At 61.3% G+C, this 22,251-nt stretch overlaps 1 protein-coding gene and 1 pseudogene across 2 annotated transcripts in view; both read right to left on the bottom strand.

The window, feature by feature from the left end:
- Window positions 1–22,251, bottom strand: part of SMOC2 (SPARC related modular calcium binding 2) — a 159,282-nt gene that overhangs the window by 20,187 nt on the left and 116,844 nt on the right. For both annotated transcript variants that reach the window (XM_066247721.1, XM_066247722.1), the window contains exon 9: window positions 16,021–16,103. In XM_066247721.1, coding sequence (XP_066103818.1) covers window positions 16,021–16,103 — 83 coding nt within the window. The remainder of the gene's footprint in view (window positions 1–16,020; window positions 16,104–22,251) is intronic.
- On the bottom strand, window positions 315–3,010 carry LOC136316007 (pre-mRNA-splicing factor SLU7-like; annotated as a pseudogene).

The raw sequence follows: 22,251 nt of genomic DNA, 5'->3' as shown, positions 1-22,251 counted from the left end.
ACCCTCTCCTCTGAATCCCTGCAGCCGGCTCAGAGCCCGTTTCCCAGAATGCTCACTGCCCAGCTCAGTGGGCTCGAACCCTCTCCTCTGAATCCCTGCAGCCCCACAACCTTGCACCTGCTGGGCCCCAGCTCAGGGCCCAGCGCTCCACATCAGCCACCGCTGGTGCCTCCTGGGCTGGCGTTGTGGGGCCGGGTCTTGGCTGGCTGTAGGGAATCGAGCCAGCCATGTCTGTGTGGGTTCTGTCTGTCCTATTCATCTTTTTTTTTTTTTGTCTGTTGTGTTTATTGTGGGCAGCCATCTGTGACTGGTCCCTACTGTCCAAGGAAAGAGGCCATGGGGTCATCTGGCCTCTGGCGCTTCACCCTGTAAGCCCCCATTTCCTCCCCAGTGGTTCCCGCATTGCATAGATGCAGTTGTGAGGCCGCTTCCTCCCGTCCACCTGCGTGAGCTCCTGGACGTGAAGGAGGCGGGCCTCCTCTGCACTCAGCGCCTTCTCCAGTTTCTCGTGTTTCTTCTTTTCGCCATCGCTATCTGAGCTGCTCTTTCGATGCTTCTTCTTTTTCTTCTTTTTCTCCTCTTTTAGTTTTTCCTGATGCATCTCCATGAGGGTTTGAGGTTTCTTTTTTTTTTTTTTTGCATTTTTCCGAAGCTGGAAACAGGGAGGCAGTCAGACAGACTCCTGCATGCACCCGACCGGGATCCACCCGGCATGCCCACCAGGGGGCGATGCTCTGCCCATCTGGGTCGTTGCTCTGTTGCATCCAGAGCCATTCTAGCGCCTGAGGCAGAGGCCACAGAGCCATCCTCAGTGCCCGGGCCATCTTTGCTCCAATGGAGCCTCGGCTGCGGGAGGGGAAGAGAGAGACAGAGAGGAAGGAGAGGGGGAGGGGTGGAGAAGCAGATGGGCACCTCTCCTGTGTGCCCTGGCCGGGAATCAAACCTGGGACTTCTGCACGCCAGGCCGACGCTCTACCACTGAGCCAACCGGCCAGGGCCCAGGTTTGAGGTTTCTTCACGGCTTCTTCTCCGGTTGTATCATTCACTACACATTCCTCTGAATCAGCACTCTCCTCCCCAGCTTCTCCAGTGGAGCAGGAATACTTGAAGAGAGAGTGACCACACTTGTATCCCCATTGGCCCTCCTTCCAGTAAGAGCCCCAGAGATGCATGTGGTTGTGGATGTTCACGTCTTCCTCATACTTAGAGCAGGCTACAACTCGCTCCTGCCCTTTGATGACCGTCCCGTGTCTTGAATACTCCACAGTCTTCCGTCTGAGCTGGAAGCCATTCAGCTGGAGGGGCATCCAATTGTTCTTGGCCACCAACTTTTCCAGGATGCTTTCTTTCTGCTGTTCTTTGAAGTCTTCTTTTTGGACTTTGAAGGACTTTTACAACAGCTCTGGTTTGGTAGCATCGGCCTGCAGATGCACCTCAGATCCCTTGTTACAGGCTTCCCACGCAAACAGCCGTGTCTGAGCCACTGAGATGGTATCTCCCGTGTACCTAACACAGTTATCCCCTGCATAGCTCACTTCATCCGGATTCTTTCCTGCATTGGCGTAGGGATTCTCTCGCATCGCTCTCGTTTTGGGATCATAGTAAGCAGAATTTGGATCTAAATTCCGCAAATATTTTGCGATATCTTCTCGAATCCTGAGATTCCGAACGATAATCCGTCTCTTAGAGTCCAAGTTCTGTCCAGGCATGTCAGCATCATCCACATACTTATCTTCATCCTCATCTTCACTGTGATGGTCTTTTCCCACCTGAGAATTTGGGTCCTCTTCTCCCCACTGGTGTTTTGGAGAATTAGCCTGTTCCACTAATTTTCCTGAGGCTAATTCTTCTTGGAGTTTCTGGGCTTTCAGTGTTCGTTCTGCCAGATCGACTTTGGCATATTCTTCTATAATTTTCATGTGTTCTTCTGGATTGTAGCCGTTCCTCTGATCCCTCTCCCCGTCATAGTCAAACATCAGCTGAGGTTGGACATGTTCGTCAGGAGCTGTGTTAGTTCCGGTAAATTTTGCTCCAACTCTCCGAGGTCTCTCAAAGCAGTCTTTCTTTCTGTGTGTCATGGCCCCACAATTTTCACACGCTCCTTTGCGGTACTTAGTAGTTACAGAATTCTCTTTTACACCCATTGTACCGTTCTCCAGACGAGCTGCACCGTTTTTGTTTTTCTGGTTGTGGTCTCTGGTGATTTAAAGTGGCCTTTTTGGAGGATTGATATACCATGGCACTGAAGAAATATACTGAGGAATATGAGGGTTGATGTCTTTTCCTTCTTCATCAACTTCGGCAGGAGCATTACCCAGTTTTCGCTGTTCTTCTAGCTCCCTCTTCTTTCACCAGTCCTCTCTGCTCATCTTCTTCGGTTCCTCCAAATTCGTTCCTTTGGACCCCGACAGGGGGCAGCATTACCGGTATCTACAGTATTAACAGTATCTGCAGTATTAACAGTATCTGCAGTATTAACGGTATCTACAGTATTAACGGTATCTGCAGTATTAACGGTATCTGCAGTATTAACGATATCTGCAGTATTAACAGCATCTACAGTACTAACAGCATCTACAGTACTAACAGTATCTGCAGTACTAACAGTATCTGCAGTACTAACAGTATCTGCAGTACTAACAGCATCTACAGTACTAACAGTATCTGCAGTACTAACAGTATCTGCAGTATTAACAGTATCTGCAGTACTAACAGTATCTGCAGTACTAACAGTATCTGCAGTATTAACAGTATCTGCAGTGTTAACAGTATCTGCAATGTTAATGATATCTGCAGTGTTAATGATATCTGCAGTATTAACAGTATCTATAGTATTAACAGCAGTATCTGCAGTATTAACAGTATCTGCAGTATTAACAGTATCTATAGTATTAACAGTATCTGCAGTATTAACAGTATCTACAGTATTAACAGTATCTGCAGCATTAACAGTATCTATAGTATTAACAGTATCTGCAGTATTAATAGTATCTGCAGCTACAGCCGACATTGCTATGGGGCCTCCTCTCAGTCTTGTCTCCAGGGGGGGGGGGGGGGCCACAAAACCACTGGAGAGAAACAAAACCAACCATCCACTTTTATTTTCTGTTTCACATTCCGGCAGCCACCGCGGGACACATGTGCACTAACCACTCTGGGTCTCGCGAGGTCTTGCGAGTTCTGCCAGTCTCCCGACTCCCAGCAAAGGGCAGCAAGACACCAGCCAAACTCTGGGCACTCAGAGCAGAGTCACTCCGGAGGAGGGAGCTTTCGGGACTACAGTAGTCAGTGTCAGGGTCTGAGCTGCAGCTCCCACCCACACGGCTGAGGGTTCGCTGAGGGCGGGCGGCGGTGAGACCCAGAAGCGCGGTTCTGTCAGCAAGGGCAGAAGCCGGCTGGCCACCACTGAGGCCCAGGTGTGAGCTCAGTCTTGCCCGGCTGGGCAGGAGGAGATGTGCAAAAGTGTCCTACTCATCTTTGACAAAGAGGGGCCATCGTAGAAAGTAGAGTCCCGAGCGGAGACACGGGACACCATGAGCACCAGGAGGGCTGTCCAGCTGCCTGACCAGAGAACCCTGAGAGGAAGTCACGTGCACGCTCGCCAAGACGCAGTCCTTCCCAGCGTGGACTGTGCCAAGTCACCTGCCCGTGTCCAGCAAGTACTGCGCTCCGAAGGGTCACGTGAGCTGGGGGATGGGCAGTCAGCTTCGTAAACGGCCCCGCCTGCACTTCAGCGGACAGGATGGTCAACGCTGGAGCACATCGCACTCCGCACAGCGACGCGGCTAGGGCCCTCGCTCACCCGTCAGATCGAGTCGGTCCCCAAGACTCTGGTACCCCTGGGGCCACGGCACCGACAGGCTGCTCAACACCAAGGTGCAGCAACCCTCCTGGTGGAAACTGGCCAGACGCCGTGTGGCCCGCAGTTTCAACTGGACGCAGACTTCCCAGATGACAGAACACTGAGGTGATTAAATCCTCAGCAGCCAGAGCTCAGGGGCCCACACAGCCCGGTCACAAACAGTGGACAGAGTCCCAAAGCGTCCTGAGGAGGAGAGGCTGAGAGGGCTGCCATCGTCCCAAAGGAAGTGACGCACGGGGTCCTCGGCCTCCTCGGTCTGCGTACGCGTGGATCACGGAGACATAGTGGGAACCCCGGGGGCCACCAGGGGTCTGTGGGAGGGCCTGAGGTCAGGAATCTGATCAAAGCCCCGGGGACAGGGGGACGCCTCCTCTCCGGGCTGGGGCGACCAGCAGCGCTCGAGAGCAAGCGCACCCGGAGGAACGGTGAGAGGACACTGTCCCCGCCGACAGCCGGGCCGGAGGGTGGACACCTGTGTCCTGGGCCCACCTGACCTTCACCCCACAGCACACCTCCTCAGCCGCCCGAGGTCAGGGAACTGAGCGCTCTGGACAAACAGCCTTCTCCCCTGGGAACCGCCGCGCCGCGCGGCAGAGCCGTGGCCCCGAGGCACAGAGCTGACGCCAGGGGCCCCGCCGGCTCTCAGCCGGGGGCTCAGGGACCTTCTGGCGAGCCCCAGTCACCGGTCACTGACTGCACCCGCACGGCGGGAAGGGGCGGGACTGGGAACAGGAACACGGCGCGGGGAACGCGTGAGGACGTTGGACCCACCCGCTGGTCTCACACTCTCAGACTCAGACGGGTTCTCTCAATGACACGCTCGGCGGATGAACATGGGACCCGTGTTCCTTCTCTCCCATGGACTTTCCGTGGGCCTGCCGCACGCTGTCACGAAGTGTCACTGACACGAGAAACAGAAACGCGGCTTCATTCTGGACCGGAACGCCTCCACTCGAAGCTTCAGTGTTTGCAGTGTTTCAGGTTATGTTCATTTTAGGCAGAAAAATCTTTTCTACAATCTGATATTTTTATTTAGAATGTAGCCGCAGAACGGCTGACCTTTCTCCCCGGAGAGTAGCTGTGTTTTACTGTTCTGTTTCCAAAAGCTTTTGTAAGACCCTGTTCTCCAAACAGAGTGGTGAGTGACAGGGCTGGGGCAGCCCCCCCCCCATGCCCGAGGTGTCTGGCTCATCACAACACGTCTCCACTCGCCCTCGGACCAGGGCCTCAGGCCGGGGGAGCAGGAGGTACTGCTTGTGCCCGTGGGCAGGGTGCAGCTGCCAGGCAACGCAGTGGGAAAAGCCTAACTCTCGCCCCTGGTTGGGTCTGAGCACATTGTGAAGGGTCAGCATCCTGGATTCTGCCACTGACACCACGTTCTCCTTCCCTGAACTCTGCCCACAAGTCAGAACACGACCAGCGACTCCGGGTGAACACTCTCTTTCTTGTGACTTCATGGAAATCTCCGCCGAACCCTTCACACCCTTACCTCTCATAATGCGACCGAGTCAGCAGACCTGGGCTGCGGCTGTTTCCGGGACAAGGCGGACGAGAGGTGCTCTGCGGGTCCACGCGCTGAGTGTGCATGCAGCTGCTCACTTCACTCCAGGAAGGTGTGAGCACATGGCCGACACACGTGCTGTGTTGTGCTGACGTCAAAGTTGATGCAAACGAGAAGGGAATGAGCCCAGAGGGAACACGAGGGCAGGGGGGCCTGGTGGGCAGTGAGTCGGGCCAATGAGCATGTGCACACTGGGTGAAGACCAGCCCCGCTCTGACCTCTGCCACCCACGTGGAGGAGGAGAGTGAGCCAGAGGACCTGAGGAAGGAACTGACTGTTGAGGAGAGAAAGTGCGACGTTCGTCTGAAACGGGGCGACCAGCACCCCTCCTGTGGCTCCAGCGCGGTGTCAGCTCCTCCCCGAGGCCGACAGGACGCTCGCCTCCCCCTGACACCCGCCTGCACAGGGCTGTCTTCACAGGGTCACCTCACGACCGATCCTGACGTCGGGGAGTCGGCCTCGCGAGAGGGGTCCCGTCTTCACTCCCCACGCTGCCGGCCCGGCACGAAGGCGCGGGAACCAGCGTGCCGTGCGCATTCCTTTCATGCAGATGCTGTTTCCTCGGGCTTTCCTAAGGGCCCAGTCCTCCCAGACACGAGGGGCGGGAGCCTGTCCTCCCTGGCGCTGGTGGGCGGGGCTGTGTGCTCTGACAGCTGCAGCGGTGGGGACTGGGACGTAGCCCACACTGGGCGGAAGAGTGCTGGGGCCAACGTCCAGCGTGGGTGACCGGGCTGTGCCTGTCTCAGGCCCACTTGCCATTTCTGCTAGAGGGGTGAGTGGTCAGTCGCCCTGCCTGGACTGCTCACTGCCAACAGGGACCCAGCCCGAACGGCACGGTCGGGACGAGAGAGAAGAGAGCCAACGTCGGCACAGGGTCCGGAAGAGCTTGTGGGAAGGGGCCCTGATGCACAGGGTGTAGGGAAGGCGCTGCCGTGGCCCTGCCTCCAGTCCCTCGACTTTCCTACTTGTTTATAAGTTGAGTTTTCACTTATCAGCGTTGGTCCTGGGACCATAAAACCGCAGTCGTCAGGAGCTGGGCCTCCCGGGACTCTGCACCCAGCGTCCCGCCCTGGGCCGCGTGCCCAACGGGCATGCGGGAAAGAATGACCTGCTCGCCCAGCTCAAGAGGAAAAGGAACTCTGACTACAACAGAAGGACAGACGGACGGCACAGCACGGTCTCAGGGATCCGACCCATTCTGCGTTCAAAGGCGGGAGAACCGGGGGGACCCGGAGGACGACAGAGTCGGCTCAGTCTAGAGCCGGAGGAAGAAGCCAAAGGCTGTTGGAGACGTCTGATCTGCCCCAGGAGCTCGGGGAGCCCAGGGCAGAGAGGAGACCCGCGCGCCTGACCGCATGGGTGGCTGGGAGACAGGCACCCCCTCAGAGCTGAGGAAACAGGGGTGAGGACACAGAGCCCACGCTGGTCCACAAGCAGGTGACCAGAGACGTAGAGCAGGTCACATTAAGGCTGCACCTTCCAACCACAGCAGACGCATGCGGGACAGCGGACGGGTGACTGGGGCCGATGCCAGGCAGGACACAATCCTCGATGGGTGGGGCTCTGTGCCCTCGTCCTTCACGAGAACCGTTACTCCGATGAGCCTGCTGCAGGCGGCTTCATGGTAGAGTGTCGATCAGTTCTGCCGGACCCTGAAGGAAGCCTAAGTTACTACGTTCCTGAGAGCAGTTGCAGGCCAAGTGAAAGCAACTTTGTCATTTTCAAGTGTATCCATTACTGGGGCGCCGGGGATGTTAAAGGGACCCATGTTGAACAAACAGCTTTAATAAAGAGATAGCGAATATTCGTCACAGAGTAACAACAAATGTAGCATATTTAATGGTGCATGAGAACAGTCTGTCCTCTGAGCTATTTGCACTGTCTCCAAGACGTGGCCAACAGCAGTGGTCCCCAACCCCCGGGCCGCGGACCGGGACCGGTACCGGTCCATGGGCCATTTGGTACTGGTCCACAGAGAAAGAATAAATAACTTACATTATTTCCGTTTTATTTATATTTAAGTCTGAACGATGTTTTATTTTTAAAAAATGACCAGATTCCCTCTGTTACATCCGTCTAAGACTCACTCTTGATGCTTGTCTCGGTCACGTGATACATTTATCCGTCCCACCCTGAAGGCTGGTCCATGAAAATATTTTCTGACATTAAACTGGTCCGTGACCCAAGAAAAGGTTGGGGACCGCATCCCATCTCTCTGCACAACCCCGACCCCGACCCTGACCCTGACCCTGACCCTGACCCTAGCCTTCCCAGTGACCGTGGCCGGGCTGGCCAAGACCCCCTCGTGCTGACGGGACGATGTTACTCCTGCTGCACGTCAAACAGCCGCTGGAACCTCTCGGGCGCCGTGACGTTGGGGTCTGCACTCGGGGAACCCGCCCACCCCGCTCAGGTCTCCCGTGGGAACTGCTCCGTGTCGGCGTTAGATCTGCCTGACACCTGTCCTGGCAATGCCAGGGGACCTGGGGATCCACTTGCTGTATGTACCTCACGCTGGGAAACGAGAAGTCACATGGGATCCTGCAAATCTCAGAACCCGGAGGCTTTTTAGAAAGCTAATCTCTTTCTTAACCGCCTGTCTGTGCAATTTTATGCCATTCAAGCTTCCAGGGTCGGCCTCATGGTGGCCCAGGTGCGTTTCCCGTGTTCCCAGCACTGCCATCTCCATCACACACGGTCCTCACGTGCCCGCCGGGCAAGGGCCCTAACTCACTGCAACGACAGACGGCACAGCCCTACCCCAGCGCGACTGTGAGGGCGACACCCTCAAAGGCACCATGCAGGCCCCGCCCAGCCGGTCCTCACGCTCTCTGCAAGCTCTCTGGGCCCTGACCCCACATTCACAGACCCTGATCTTCCTCCCGTCTGCCGGAGCCCAGTCCTCCCATGTCAACCCCACCTCTTCATGAACGGATGCTGGACGGACAGATGGACGGACGGATCTCAGCACGTGGTGTGTGACTGCCCATCACCACCAGCTCATGCACCGGGCTCAGTGCAAAATTGAAAACATGTGGCCTCCAACTCTGAAATCACGAAGGAGCTCGTGATAGGGACAGAGAAGGGTCAGACCGAGGCAGGGCCTGTGCCACCGCCCAGCCCGGGATGCAGACAAGGCACACCACTCACGCTCGCTGACCGCAGAACAACCAGACTGCCCACACCTGCCATCTTCCATAGACTGACCGCGCACAGACCTCAGAGCGCTCTCCCTCTGGTGGACCCTGCTCCCTCGGCAAAGCACAAGAGGCTGTCCCGCAGGTGACCACGTGGCCTCGTGGGACGGAGCGGAAAACGGCCCCTCGCTGTGTCACTCACTGATGGAGACGCTCGCACGCACCTCCCTCTGGAGGAGATAATGCAACACGGCTGAGAATCAGTGTCCTGGGTGGGTAGGGGGGGCTGGCCGGTGTCCTGGAGTGGGGGGAGAGGGGGGGCTGGCCGGTGTCCTGGGGTGGGGGGAGAGGGGGGGCTGGCCGGTGTCCTGGGGTGGGGGGAGAGGGGGGGCTGGCCGGTGTCCTGGGGTGGGGGGAGAGGGGGGGCTGGCCGGTGTCCTGGGGTGGGGGGAGAGGGGGGACTGGCTGGTGTCCTGGGGTGGGGGGAGAGGGGGGGCTGGCCGGTGTCCTGGGGTGGGGGGAGAGGGGGGCTGGCTGGTGTCCTGGGGTGGGGGAGAGGGGGGGCTGGCCGGTGTCCTGGGGTGGGGAGGGGGGGCTGGCCGGTGTCCTGGAGTGGAGGAAGGGGGGGGCTGGCCGGTGTCCTGGGGTGGGGGGAGAGGGGGGGCTGGCTGGTGTCCTGGGGTGGGGGGAGAGGGGGGCTGGCCGGTGTCCTGGGGTGGGGGAGAGGGGGGGCTGGCCAGTGTCCTGGGGTGGGGGGAGAGGGGGGGCTGGCTGGTGTCCTGGGTGGGGAGAGGTGGGGCTGGCCGGTGTCCTGGGGTGGGGAGGGGGGGCTGGCCGGTGTCCTGGGGTGGGGGGAGGGGGGGCTAGCTGGTGTCCTGGGGTGGGGGGAGAGGGGGGGCTGGCTGGTGTCCTGGGGTGGGGGGAGAGGGGGGCTGGCCGGTGTCCTGGGGTGGGGGAGAGGGGGGCTGGCCGGTGTCCTGGGGTGGGGGGAGAGGGGGGGCTGGCCAGTGTCCTGGGGTGGGGGGAGAGGGGGGGCTGGCCGGTGTCCTGGGGTGGGGGAGGGGGGGGCTGGCCGGTGTCCTGGGGTGGGGGGGAGAGGGGAGGGGGGGCTGGCCGGTGTCCTGGGGTGGGGGGAGAGGGGAGGGGGGGCTGGCCGGTGTCCTGGGGTGGGGGGAGAGGGGGGGCTGGCCGGTGTCCTGGGGTGGGGGAGAGGGGGGGCTGGCCGGTGTCCTGGGGTGGGGGGAGGGGGGGGGCTGGCCGGTGTCCTGGGGTGGGGGAGAGGGAGGGCTGGCCGGTGTCCTGGGTTGGGGGGGAGGGGGGGCTGGCTGGTGTCCTGGGGTGGGGGGAGAGGGGAGGGGGGGCTGGACGCTGTCCTGGGGTGGGGGGAGAGGGGGGAGGGGGCTGGACGCTGTCCTGGGTGGGGGGAGAGAGGGGGGGCTGGCCTGTTTCCTGGGGTGAGGGGAGAGGGGGGGCTGGCCGGTGTCCTGGGGTGAGGGGAGAGGGGGGGCTGGCCGGTGTCCTGGGATGGGGGGAGGGGGGGCTGGCCGGTGTCCTGGGGTGGGGGAGAGGGGGGGCTGGCCGGTGTCCTGGGGTGGGGGGAGAGGGGAGGCGGACTGGCCGGTGTCCTGGGGTGGGGGGAGAGGGGAGGGGGACTGGCCGGTGTCCTGGGGTGTGGGGAGAGGGGAGGGGGACTGGCCGGTGTCCTGGGGTGTGGGGAGAGGGGAGGGGGACTGGCCGGTGTCCTGGGGTGGGGGGAGAGGGGGGGCTGGCCGGTGTCCTGGGGTGGGGGGAGAGGGGGGGCTGGCCGGTGTCCTGGGGTGGGGGGAGAGGGGGGGCTGGCCGGTGTCCTGGGGTGGGGGGAGAGGGGGGGCTGGCCGGTGTCCTGGGGTGGGTGAGAGGGGGGGCTGGCTGGTGTCCTGGGGTGGGGGGAGAGGGGAGGGGGACTGGCCGGTGTCCTGGGGTGGGGGGAGAGGGGGGGCTGGCCGGTGTCCTGGGGTGGGGGGAGAGTGGAGGGGGGTTGGCCATGACATGCAGCCCTCACTTCATCTCGCAGCGAGTGCCCAGGAGGCGGCAGCTGCGGGCGGGTACGGACCACACGCCCGCCGCGTGTCTGTCTGGGCACCGGGCTGGAGGGAGCAGGTGCAGTGGGACCACGCGAGGGACCACGGGGCTGGCCCACGTCGCCGTGGAGGCAGGAGGACTGAGGTGCTTCTCAAGGATTGGTCAGGACGTCCTCTTGAAAGGACGTGGAAGAAATGGTGCCTCCACACTCCTGCTTCTTTAAAACTACATTTTACCAAATACTGAGGATTTTCATGAATTTAGATTCTCGGCCCCCCTTACAGGTAAATCCTAATATGGAGAAAGCTTATTTATCTTTAGACAAACTGGTAAAAAAAATAGCCATGGTACTCTTCATTTGGTCGCCAAAGTATTAATAAATAGAAAAGTGTTCAACACCTCCTTATAAGTAACTTAAAATTTTCAAGTGACCTTCATTATTCCTCTGCATGTTAAAAAAAAACTTCTTCAATTTGTCTTTATTTGTTATTTTATTGTGAATAAGCAATTTCTACAATATCCCCCCAAGCTTTCTCCAGTTTCTCCTCATTCTCCTAAAAATGGAAATATATATATAACTAAATATTCTGATAAAAACCTCAGCAAGCCTGCTAAGTGCAGTACAATGATTACTTTTAATTCTTGCCTTTTGTATGCCTCCTGCAGACCTTAGCAACGATCAACCTTTTTCTTTTTTTTAAAGACGTAGTAAGAGTTTGTTAAACGCACGTTCCTTTGCGTCTGCTCGGGCCCCTCCAGCCCCGTGCAGAGTGCCTGCCACACGCCCGGGGGACCCTGCAGACGCTATCCCGGAGGGGGCGCATTCCCGGCCCCCCGGCCAGGTGCTCGGTCAGGACGGCTTCGGGTGAGTTTCATCACAGCACCCTTCCTGACAAACGCTGAGTCTAACGGCCGATTTGTCCATCATTCCTGTTACAAAAGGCAAGTTTCTGCTCATGATGAGTCATCTTACCTACAAATTCAATTCCATATTTAATCATCAACTCAGGGGTCCAAATGTGAATAACAACGTAGCTGGGTTTTCTCCCTGTGTCGCTCTTGAAAACCGTGCCCTTCACGTCCAGGGGCTCGGCCCGGACACAAGCCATGCCCTCGTTCTAGTGACCTCATCAGACGGCTCTCAACAGCAAACCCGTTTGCCACACCCTCTCTCTCACACACGGCGCACCTGCCCTCCCCTGGACAGCACCGGGGCGGTGGGGACCGGGAGGCCTCTCTAGGCTGGGGTCCCCGGGCTCTGCCCGCGCCCGCAAGAGCTGAGCGCTCCCTGCCCGAAGTGAGACTTCCCCGCCGGCTCAGCCGAGCTCAGCAGCTGATGTCTATGAAGCCGGTGTCTGGTCTGACGCAGAAACCACGAGGCTGACCTTTCCCACAGCTGACACACTGACCTCGCCCGCCTGCGAGGAGCCCGACGGCCGAGGGTGGACGGAGGTGGTCTTCCTGTAACCACCTTCTGGACAGACGGTCGCCTAGCTACGCGGAGGGTGGGCTGAGGGTCCTTCACGCGGCCTCCGGAGTCATCAGTTTTGAAAAAAAATTTGGCACAGTGCTGAAATATGACTCACAAACTTCAGGGGGTGCCCTTGGGGTTTCTATGGAATCAGAGATCTGTTTTGCCTGCGGCCACCGACCCTAAGAAAAGAGACCCCCCCTGCCCTGCAGAGACAAAAGGCTCCGTGTGCGCGTCACAGGCTCCCGAGGGGCGTCCAGGGGCGGGGCCCGATGGCTGGGGCTGCTGCGAGGGGCACAGAGCGCCGGACGCTGTGGAGAGGGCACTCTGACCACAACCAGTGCCACCCGCGTGGGGGCGCAGCTCTGGCCCAGGGACGAGACCCCTCTCGGGTCACAGAGCGCGGGACACTGTGAAGAGGGCACTCTGACCACAACCAGTGCCACCCACGTGGGGGCGCAGCTCTGGCCCAGGGACGAGACCCCTCTCGGGTCACAGAGCGCGGGACACTGTGAAGAGGGCGCTCTGACCACAACCAGTGCCACCCACGTGGGGGCGCAGCTCTGGCCCAGGGACGAGACCCCTCTCGGGTCACAGAGGGTGCGAGACACCGTCACGCATCGCCACCGTCGCGAGGGTCTCGTGCTGCGACACAGACCCCACGAGCCCACGGGGCGAGGAGAAGGCCCCGCTGTGGACACACCGGCTCAGAGGACCCCGCCCTCCCTCCCTCCCTCGCGCACGTCTGCGCGGAGTGCCTGTAACACCACCTGGCCGCGTCGCACTGTACGAATCACCTGTGAGGAGCACACGGGGCCCCGTCGGGCGAGATCAGACTAACGCGAGAGTTTGCGAGGGGGAGGGGAGACAGCAGGCTGACTCGGGGTAACTGCGCCCGAGGACGAGAACCAGCCAGACGTTCTGTTAGCCGGGGGCACAGTGCCTTCCTCTGAGATTTCACCACACCAGGTGTCGCTGTCTCTCAAGATGACTGGACCGTCCGACGAGAAGACTCACAGGACGAAAGAGTCTCAGGAGCCGAGTGACGACCGGTTCTCAGTCATGGCCCATCGGGCCGGACCTTGGTCCCCCCTCCACGTGGCCAAGATGAAGTCATCATTTCTGCTCCGTGGGTGTGAGCTGGAAAGTCTGCCCCCCGCCCCAAATAGGGTGTCCACAAATATCTGCGACCAGCAAACCCCCTAGAGACAGCAGGGTGTGTGTCAGAGGGCTGCCAGTTTGACGTGAAAATCGGGAGGACCCTCGTGGGCTGAGACTGAGAAAAGCCACTTAAAAAGAAAGCTGTACCTTTTCAGATTAAAACGCATTAGCCTCTGTGTGACTGGAAGTCCCTGCCCACCCAGCTCGCTGCTGCGTTCTCCTGGAAACAGCCTCCTCTGCACCAAGGGCAGCCTCTGTCCTGCAGTTATTTTAAGACCTGCTTGTTTTTCCCTAATAAGGATAATTATCTCCAAACACCCGAAATGATTAAATGGTCATGAACAGACACTCCCAACACCTGCAAGGGCGGGACCAGCTGACCCTCCCGGAGACGCCGTGTGCCGCCACTCTGGTTTGTGTCTGAGAAGCGGGGGGCGGGGTGGGCCGTGCGTCTCTGTTGTTACAGCCTGACTGTCTGTCTGTCTGTCCTCCTCCAGGTGAGCAGAGCGGCGCGGTTTCCCCGGCTGGGACGTGGACCTCTCCTCAGCGCTTTCCCTGAGCCACGCGGAGACCTCGCACTCAGACGGTCTCTCTCTGGAGGGCAGGTCTGGAACCCAGAGACACCGGTGACAGGGTGACTCCGTGTTCCTCCGTGTCGACGAGCAGCTGCTCCCACAGCACAAGCCGCCACCGCAGACACCGCCAGGAACCTGTGTGTAGGCTTCAGCGTCCTGGGTTCTGCCGTCCAAAGAGCTCCCTGCCCAGCGCTCCCCACACGAGGACACGGAGGGGCTGACTCCCGCCGTGACTTCTCCAGTGATGGCAAATCGCAACAGGACAGGAATAACTTACAGCCGTGTACAGGTGCAGAAGCCCCTGCCGCTCAGTTAGAAACAATGTGCTTTTACAAGACTGCGCTACATAAAAATAAAGATTAAAAAAAAAATCAAGACTCCTGGACCCTCAAGGACAAAGTACAAATCACAGATGTTTCTGCGACGTAAGACCAGCAAGCACTCACTGACGGCTCTCCGTGCAGAACACGTGCTAATTCACTACTTCCTGTGGAGAGAACAGCTGTCCACCCCTGCGGAAGCCGAGTGCAAGGCAGGAGAGCCCAGGCGATGGAGGCAGAGACGTCCTCTGGTGGAGGACAGCAGTGGGCATGGCTTCCGCTGTAACCAAGCTCCTTCCACAGGTGACGCACCCTGTCCACAAGGGTGCTTAGCCGGGAATCTGCAGCTTCAGGCTGTCCCCCCACCCGGGTGTGTCCACCTCCCACCAGCATGCTGCCTGTGGGCAAAGAGAAAAACAGTGTGACGACACTGTCACCGTGTCACCGAGACTCCGCCTCCACGGGAAGACACCGCCAACTGGAGCTGGGGAAGGTCTGGATGGGGACAAGGCGCCCTGGGACGAGCAGGGCTGGGGGGGTGGGCGAGCGGGCATGCTGGCTGCCCCCGGCTGTGCCCCCAGCCCCTGGTCCTGCAAGGGGCACTTCCGTTCCAGCAGTTCCAACGCCCTTGCTGGACACGTGCGGGTGGAGGACCGTGACCCGTCCTGGGGCTGCTCCGGAGGACCGTGACCCGTCCTGGGGCTGCACCGTCCTCCCCGCCCTTGTTTAGAAGCAGAGAGACACCCTCACTCGTCAGACCCAAAACCCTCCTTATCACTCATAGCACCAGTGACTTGAGAACACAGCGTGTCCCCAAGCGGGACTTTGCGCAGATTGAACCCAGAGCAGGCGTGTGCGCACTGAGGACACCACAGACGGTGTGCGTGTCCCTGAGGCTCTGGAGGAGCCTGCGCGGTGCTGAGAAATCTGAGGGAGCAGAGGGTCAGGATGGGGCACACCGCTCCCTGTGCCTCCGAGGTCCCCGTGGGACGGCCCAGTCCCGTCTGCCCACCCTCAACGCCCGGGCGGCCGGAGCTGCTCGCGCCCGTCTGCCCGGTCGGTCAGTCACCGTCCTGACGTCACGTGGCTGCCTCTAGTCTCACATCCCGGAAGGCGGGGGTTTGGGGCGGGCTTACACGCTCCAGGGCCCGTTCTGGTGTACGGCACACGCGTGGGCTTTCTGAAGGAACGGCCATGAGACAGCCTTTCGTGAGGGTATTTTCAGTAGCTACACGTGTCGCCGCGCCTGTCCGCTTCCACACAGAGCTTTGTGACTGACCGTGCCTGGTGCAAAGACCGCACTCGGGTTCTACGGAAACCTCAGCTTCTGCCGCTTGGACACCTGAGCCAGTTCGAAAGGAACACGGGAAACATCTGAATTCCTGCTTCCTCATAGCTCAGAGACACAGAGGACGCCGAGGTGTGGACACTGAGGTCTGGAGGCCGAGGTGTGGACACTGAGGTCTGGAGGCCGAGGTGTGGACACTGAGGACTGGACGCCGAGGTGTGGACACTGAGGTCTGGAGGCCGAGGTGCGGACACTGAGGTCTGGACGCCGAGGTGCGGACACTGAGGTCTGGACGCCGAGGTGTGGACACTGAGGTCTGGAGGCCGAGGTGCGGCACGTCCCGGGTTCGAGGACCTCACTTCCGTCTCTGACATATGTTGGGTTGCAGGCCTGCGGCTCTCCCCGCTGCACCTCCAGCACTGAGCTCGGCCCCCACCCCCACTCCCCCCAAGCGGCCTTCGCTGGTGACGGCTCTGAGGACAGGACGCGGCCCCGGCCACCGGCCACAGCAGCAGGCGGCCTCCCTCCTCCCCCGACAGGAAGTTCCACGTGGCCGCTCCTCCGACCAGCCTGGTCCCACTCACCCTGGAGCTGCCGGCCCCGGTACAGGTCCCGCGCTCGGGCCGGGTGCGCCCTGGCCGCGTGGTCGCATTTGGGCTGTTCGTACCTGCAAGGAGGGGAAGGAGGAGAGGTCAGCGGGTCACGGCTTTGAAAGGGCGCTTTCTGCCACGTCTCGCATGGTCACGTGGCAGGACCCTGCCGTGGCCCGGGCATGTGCTACGGCACCCAGTTCTCCCGTGACAGCAGTGGCCTCTCTGTGCCGACGGACCAGAGCGAGCTTCCCCGTCCAGGAAGCACCTCTCTGCCTCCGGCTCTCTCGACCTCCAGCCTCCCTTGGTGACAGGGACAGGATGTGCTGGGGCCGCAGAGAGCAGGGGTCAGGGTCGGGTGGGGACTGTGGCTGCCCAGAGCACCAGTGAGGGCGGAGAGGGTGGCCACTCGGCCGGTCCTCCCAGGAAGGGACGCAGAGTCTCAGACAGAACCTCCAAATTCTAGACGGCTGTGTTACTCTGACTACAGCCCAGGAGGCTACAAGTTTGTCTCGGTGTTAAAAGCAGAAAGAAAATGCTCCTTCCTGGCCCCGCGTGAGTGGCAGAGACCTGCAGGAAGTCCTGGTGGACCGTCCGGACATCGACGCAGACCAGTGGCCGCTGGGCGTGGGCAGGCACTCGGGGACTCTGGAATCGACAGGGACCAGGGTCCTTGACCTGCGGGGTTAGCTCCAGGCCCAGGTGAACCCCTAAACCTGCCTCTCAGAGCACTTGGGGGGTCAGGGAGGCCCCGAAATGCCAATGGGTAGCGGGAGCCAGTTGGGAGGGGCAGATGGACGTGGCCAGAGCCCCGCTGGCTCTCGGATGAGGACGGTGCTCCCTGCCCCCCACAGGCCCCACTTGCCGCCCCCTCCCCTTATTTAAGGGGAACACGGGGTGGCGTGTACTTCTCGGGGTCGTTTCAGAATCCGTCCCACATGCTTGCTTCCCACACAGAGAATGAAAGAGAACGTCATTTCTCTCTGGAAGGTACTTCCTTGGTGTCCTTCCCTTGGAGCCCAGAGAGCAGGCGCGGGCTGGCAGGGGGGGTCCAGCCGGGGAGACCACCAGGCAGCCAGGAGCCACCCGTCCCCAGACTCTACCCGCCTGTTTGATGCCAGAGGACGTAGCAGCTCACTCACGGCTGTGCCCGTGGGGAGACGGGGCCGCGACCCAGCCAGGGCACCTCCTCTCCCACCCGGGCCTGTGACGGGGAGACGGCACTCACAACGTCACCGAGAAGCTCTGTACAAGAAGCTGGGGTGCTTGTAGCCTGGGGGTTGCCGAGCCCCCTTTTCTGTCCGCATGCTAAGTCTGGGGGACCCGGCAAACTCCCACAGCGGAAGAGTCACTTCCGGCTGCAGGCGCTGCCAGGGGCTCGAATGGGCTGGAACTCATGGTACCTTTGCGGCCAGCAGCCCGGGAAATGTGAGCTGTGAAAACAAACGGACAAGCGGCTGCTGACCGCTGAGGCAGACCCGGTGCTGCAGCACCCGCGGGAGCCAGCGTGCCCACCGTTCTCCAGGGCCGGCTGCTGACCACTGACCACCGGCTGCTGACCGCTGAGGCAGACCCGGTGCTGCAGCACCCGCGGGAGCCAGCGTGCCCACCGTTCTCCAGGGGCCGGCTGCTGACCGCTGAGGCAGACCTGGTGCTGCAGCACCCGCGGGAGCCAGCGTGCCCACCGTTCTCCAGGGGCCGGCTGCTGACCGCTGAGGCAGACCCGGTGCTGCAGCACCCGCGGGAGCCAGCGTGCCCACCGTTCTCCAGGGGCCGGCTGCTGACCGCTGAGCCAGACCCGGTGCTGCAGCGCCCGCGGGAGCCAGCGTGCCCACCGTTCTCGAGGGGCTGGCTCCTGGGAGCATCAGAGAGCTGGTCCCGGGGACAGCCACGGTGCCCGTCGTGTCAGCCCTGCACGGGGCCTCCGGACGCCCCACAGTCCATGCCCACGCCCATGCCCTCCACAGGGGTGATGGTGAGCAACCACCCCGTCCACCACCCCCAATTCTGAACCTTGCACCTTGAAGCCTCCTGGGAGTGAGTCACATGGGACAGCCACCCGGTTTCGTCCCAGGTTTGGGCTGGAATCCCAGCACGGACGCCGCTATGAAATGCATGTTTGAGTGGTCGCTGCTTTGGAAGAATCTGTGGACAGCCCCGCACCCCGCAGACACGGATGCCTCGGGAAATGGGTCAAACGAAAGTCCAGGGTCCGTGTTGACATCCATCGCCAGTCTCTCCAGAAATAAAGAATGAGCCTCTGACTGTCCACCCGCCCACCAGCTCACAGGCTTTGCACCAGGAGGAAGGCCGTCCACAGCCCCCGGCCGCGGGCACCTGCCAGGGGTGTGGACAGAGCACCCGTGGTCGGGGCGCGGGCGGCCGATGTGGGCAGGAATGGCTTGTGTCCGATGGCAGATGGATGGGCCCCTCCCCAGCCACCAGGAGAGTGAAGGGGATGCCTCCCACTCTGGGCGAACACAGGCCCTGCAGCCAGCCTGGCCCATACTTCGCCCGATAGCTGGCTCCAGCACGTCCACCGTGACCGCGGCCGGCCTGAAACCACTCTGTCCTGCAGCCCCCACCCTGCCACGCACGGTGTGGACACCCTCTGGCCATCTGCAGACACGGCCAGGATACAGAGAGGCCGGGGAACCAGGAGGTGCTTTGTGCCGGTCCTCCCATGTTTCCACCCAAACGATGACCCTGCAAGGGGCTCAGCACTGGGGGGGGGGGCTCTCCACCTCCCTCGGGTGCAGGACACTGGTTTCTGTCCTTGGCACGGGGGGGGGGCTCTCCTCCTCGCTCAGGTGCAGGACACTGGCTTCTGTCCTTGGCACGGGGGGGGGGCTCTCCTCCTCGCTCAGGTGCAGGACACTGGCTTCTGTCCTTGGCACGGGGGGGGGCTCTCCGCCTCGCTCGGGTGCAGGACACTGGCTTCTGTCCTTGGCACGGGGGGGGGCTCTCCGCCTCGCTCGGGTGCAGGACACTGGCTTCTGTCCTTGGCACGGGGGGGGGGGGGGCTCTCCTCCTCGCTCGGGTGCAGGACACTGGCTTCTGTCCTTGGCACGGGGGGGGGGGGGGCTCTCCGCCTCGCTCGGGTGCAGGTCACTGGCTTCTGTCCTTGGCACGGGGGGGGGGGGCTCTCCGCCTTGCTTGGGTGCAGGACACTGGCTTCTGTCCTTGGCATGTGTCCACAAGAAGACGTGAGCTCTGGTCATTATCTTGCTTGGAGATACGAGGAGAAAGAGCTAGCTCACGGTAACGGTGAATTTTATGCCTGTGGTTTCTCACTGGTGTTGGGTTTTTTAAGTATTTTTCCCCGTCAGAAAGTGTAAACAGAAGACAACCAATGACCGCAACACCTTGAACTACCCAAATATAAATCAAAACTACCCATTCTCCCCGGAAACTGCTTGTCTGAGAAGCTCGTAAGAGCAGTGTTGGACAGCAGCTGTTAACCAGTGGCTGTCACTGGGTCTGAGACGTCCTGCAGGTCAGCTGGGCCGTCCCCGCGGCCCTCGTGTGTGTGAGGCTGGTGGGCTGGCCCGGCTGACCCAACAGCCCTGATGCTGACGACTTTGACTAAGGTCCCCACAGCCTTGCCTCCCTAGCCGTCAATTTAAACCAACTCCATTTTTCTTCCCAGTGACGGACTTAGCCATGTTCAGGCGATCCAATTCTAGCCCACATCCCATCAGTTAAATCTGCTAACGGGACACTGAGGAAATTTTTTTGACTCCTAAGAAAGAGAGAGATGGGCCGTGTGTGCCCTGAGCACTGTGGTGTCTGGATGCGATGCTTGGATCTCTGCAGCCGTCTTGCGACCACGAGGGGAGTGTGTCCGTGGACAGCACCAGCACAGGAAGTGTCAGAGTGAAAGTGTGGGACTGTCCCCAGAGACATCACCAAACCACAGTCCCAGCTGAAAGGGAGCTTCCTCCACCCCGTCCCTCTGATGTGAGGTCCTCCCCTCCCTCATTACTGATGTCACTGCTGGAGACCGAAGGCCTCCCAGTCTCCATCACACACCTCCACGCCTTCACTCCTCCCTCCGAGCTGCCCCTCCTGCTCCCGGTCAGGGGGGGACATTCTGGCCGACGAGAGGGAGGGAAGTCCGCTGAGGGCCGAAGGTCAGTGGGGAAGGCCGTCCTTGCTGTCGGGAGGGCACAACCCAGGTCGTCACGGCCGCAGTGACGCAGGGGCCACAGAGCAGAGGACACGAATGGCTTGAGCTGCTGAGACAGCCCCACCCTCCTTGTCCTCTGAGCCGTGTCTGCGGGTGATATTTCGAGGCCGGTGGAGGGTGAAGACTCCGCTGCCTTGGGAAGCAGCCCCATCGCGGCCCCCGCTCACGCCGGCATTCCCCGAGCAGATGGCCCCCAGGATGGGAGGATGCACCTGGTTGCTCAGGCTATGTCCTCGGCCTGAGCGGAGTCTGCAGGCCCTGCACTCGGTGTTGGCGAGAACCAATGAACGAATGGAGGAGAGAAATCCCAGCAGGAGCCTCAGGGCCTCCTCCTGACTCCAGGCTGTTTCTTGATACTCGGAGGAGAGGGACGCACTCCGTCCTGCAGGCAAAGCGGGGCCGCGAGAGCCGGACGCGGTGCTCCTGGCGGAGGCCGGGCGGGCTGGGCAGAGTCCCGCTGGAGGGGGGGGGGGACGAGCCTCTTGCCTGGAGTCTCACACGGCCGGTTCTGGGGGACGGGCCTCCTGCCTGGAGTCTCACACGGCCCAGCCGGTTCTGGGGGACGGGCCTCCTGCCTGGAGTCTCACACGGCCCAGCCGGTTCTGGGGGGCGAGCCTCCTGCCTGGAGTCTCACACGGCCGGTTCTGGGGGACGGGCCTCCTGCCTGGAGTCTCACACGGCCGGTTCTGGGGGACGGGCCTCCTGCCTGGAGTCTCACACGGCCCAGCCGGTTCTGGGGGGCGGGCCTCCTGCCTGGAGTCTCACACGGCCCAGCCGGTTCTGGGGGACGGGCCTCCTGCCTGGAGTCTCACACGGCCCAGCCGGTTCTGGGGGACGGGCCTCCTGCCTGGAGTCTCACACGGCCCAGCCGGTTCTGGGGGGCGGGCCTCCTGCCTGGAGTCTCACACGGCCCAGCCGGTTCTGGGGGACGGGCCTCCTGCCTGGAGTCTCACACGGCCCAGCCGGTTCTGGGGGACGGGCCTCCTGCCTGGAGTCTCACACAGCCGGTTCTGAGGGGCGAGCCTCCTGCCTGGAGTCTCACACGGCTGGTTCTGGGGGACGGGCCTCCTGCCTGGAGTCTCACACGGCCCAGCCGGTTCTGGGGGACGGGCCTCCTGCCTGGAGTCTCACACAGCCGGTTCTGGGGGACGGGCCTCCTGCCTGGAGTCTCACACAGCCGGTTCTGGGGGACAGGCCTCCTGCCTGGAGTCTCACACAGCCGGTTCTGGGGGGCGAGCCTCCTGCCTGGAGTCTCACACAGCCGGTTCTGGGGGACAGGCCTCCTGCCTGGAGTCTCACACAGCCGGTTCTGGGGGACAGGCCTCCTGCCTGGAGTCTCACACAGCCGGTTCTGGGGGACAGGCCTCCTGCCTGGAGTCTCACACAGCCGGTTCTGGGGGACGGGCCTCCTGCCTGGAGTCTCACACAGCCGGTTCTGGGGGACAGGCCTCCTGCCTGGAGTCTCACACGGCCGGTTCTGGGGGACGGGCCTCCTGCCTGGAGTCTCACACAGCCGGTTCTGGGGGGCGAGCCTCCTGCCTGGAGTCTCACACAGCCGGTTCTGGGGGACGGGCCTCCTGCCTGGAGTCTCACACGGCCGGTTCTGGGGGACGGGCCTCCTGCCTGGAGTCTCACACAGCCGGTTCTGGGGGACAGGCCTCCTGCCTGGAGTCTCACACAGCCGGTTCTGGGGGGCGAGCCTCCTGCCTGGAGTCTCACACAGCCGGTTCTGGGGGGCGAGCCTCCTGCCTGGAGTCTCACACGGCCGGTTCTGGGGGACAGGCCTCCTGCCTGGAGTCTCACACAGCCGGTTCTTGGGGGGCGAGCCTCCTGCCTGGAGTCTCACACGGCCCAGCCGGTTCTGGGGGACGAGCCTCCTGCCTGGCGTCTCACACGGCCCAGCCGGTTCTGGGGGACGAGCCTCCTGCCTGGCGTCTCACACGGCCCAGCCGGTTCTGGGGGACGAGCCTCTTGCCTGGCGTCTCACACAGCTGGTTCTGGAGGGGCATCACGACTGCCGAGCTCATCACTGCGGG

The sequence above is a fragment of the Saccopteryx bilineata genome, chromosome 12 (genome assembly GCF_036850765.1).
Source record: "Saccopteryx bilineata isolate mSacBil1 chromosome 12, mSacBil1_pri_phased_curated, whole genome shotgun sequence".
Taxonomy (NCBI): Eukaryota; Metazoa; Chordata; class Mammalia; order Chiroptera; family Emballonuridae; genus Saccopteryx; species Saccopteryx bilineata.
Note: the sequence above shows the minus strand (reverse complement) of the source record. Positions and strands in the feature narration are given on the sequence as shown.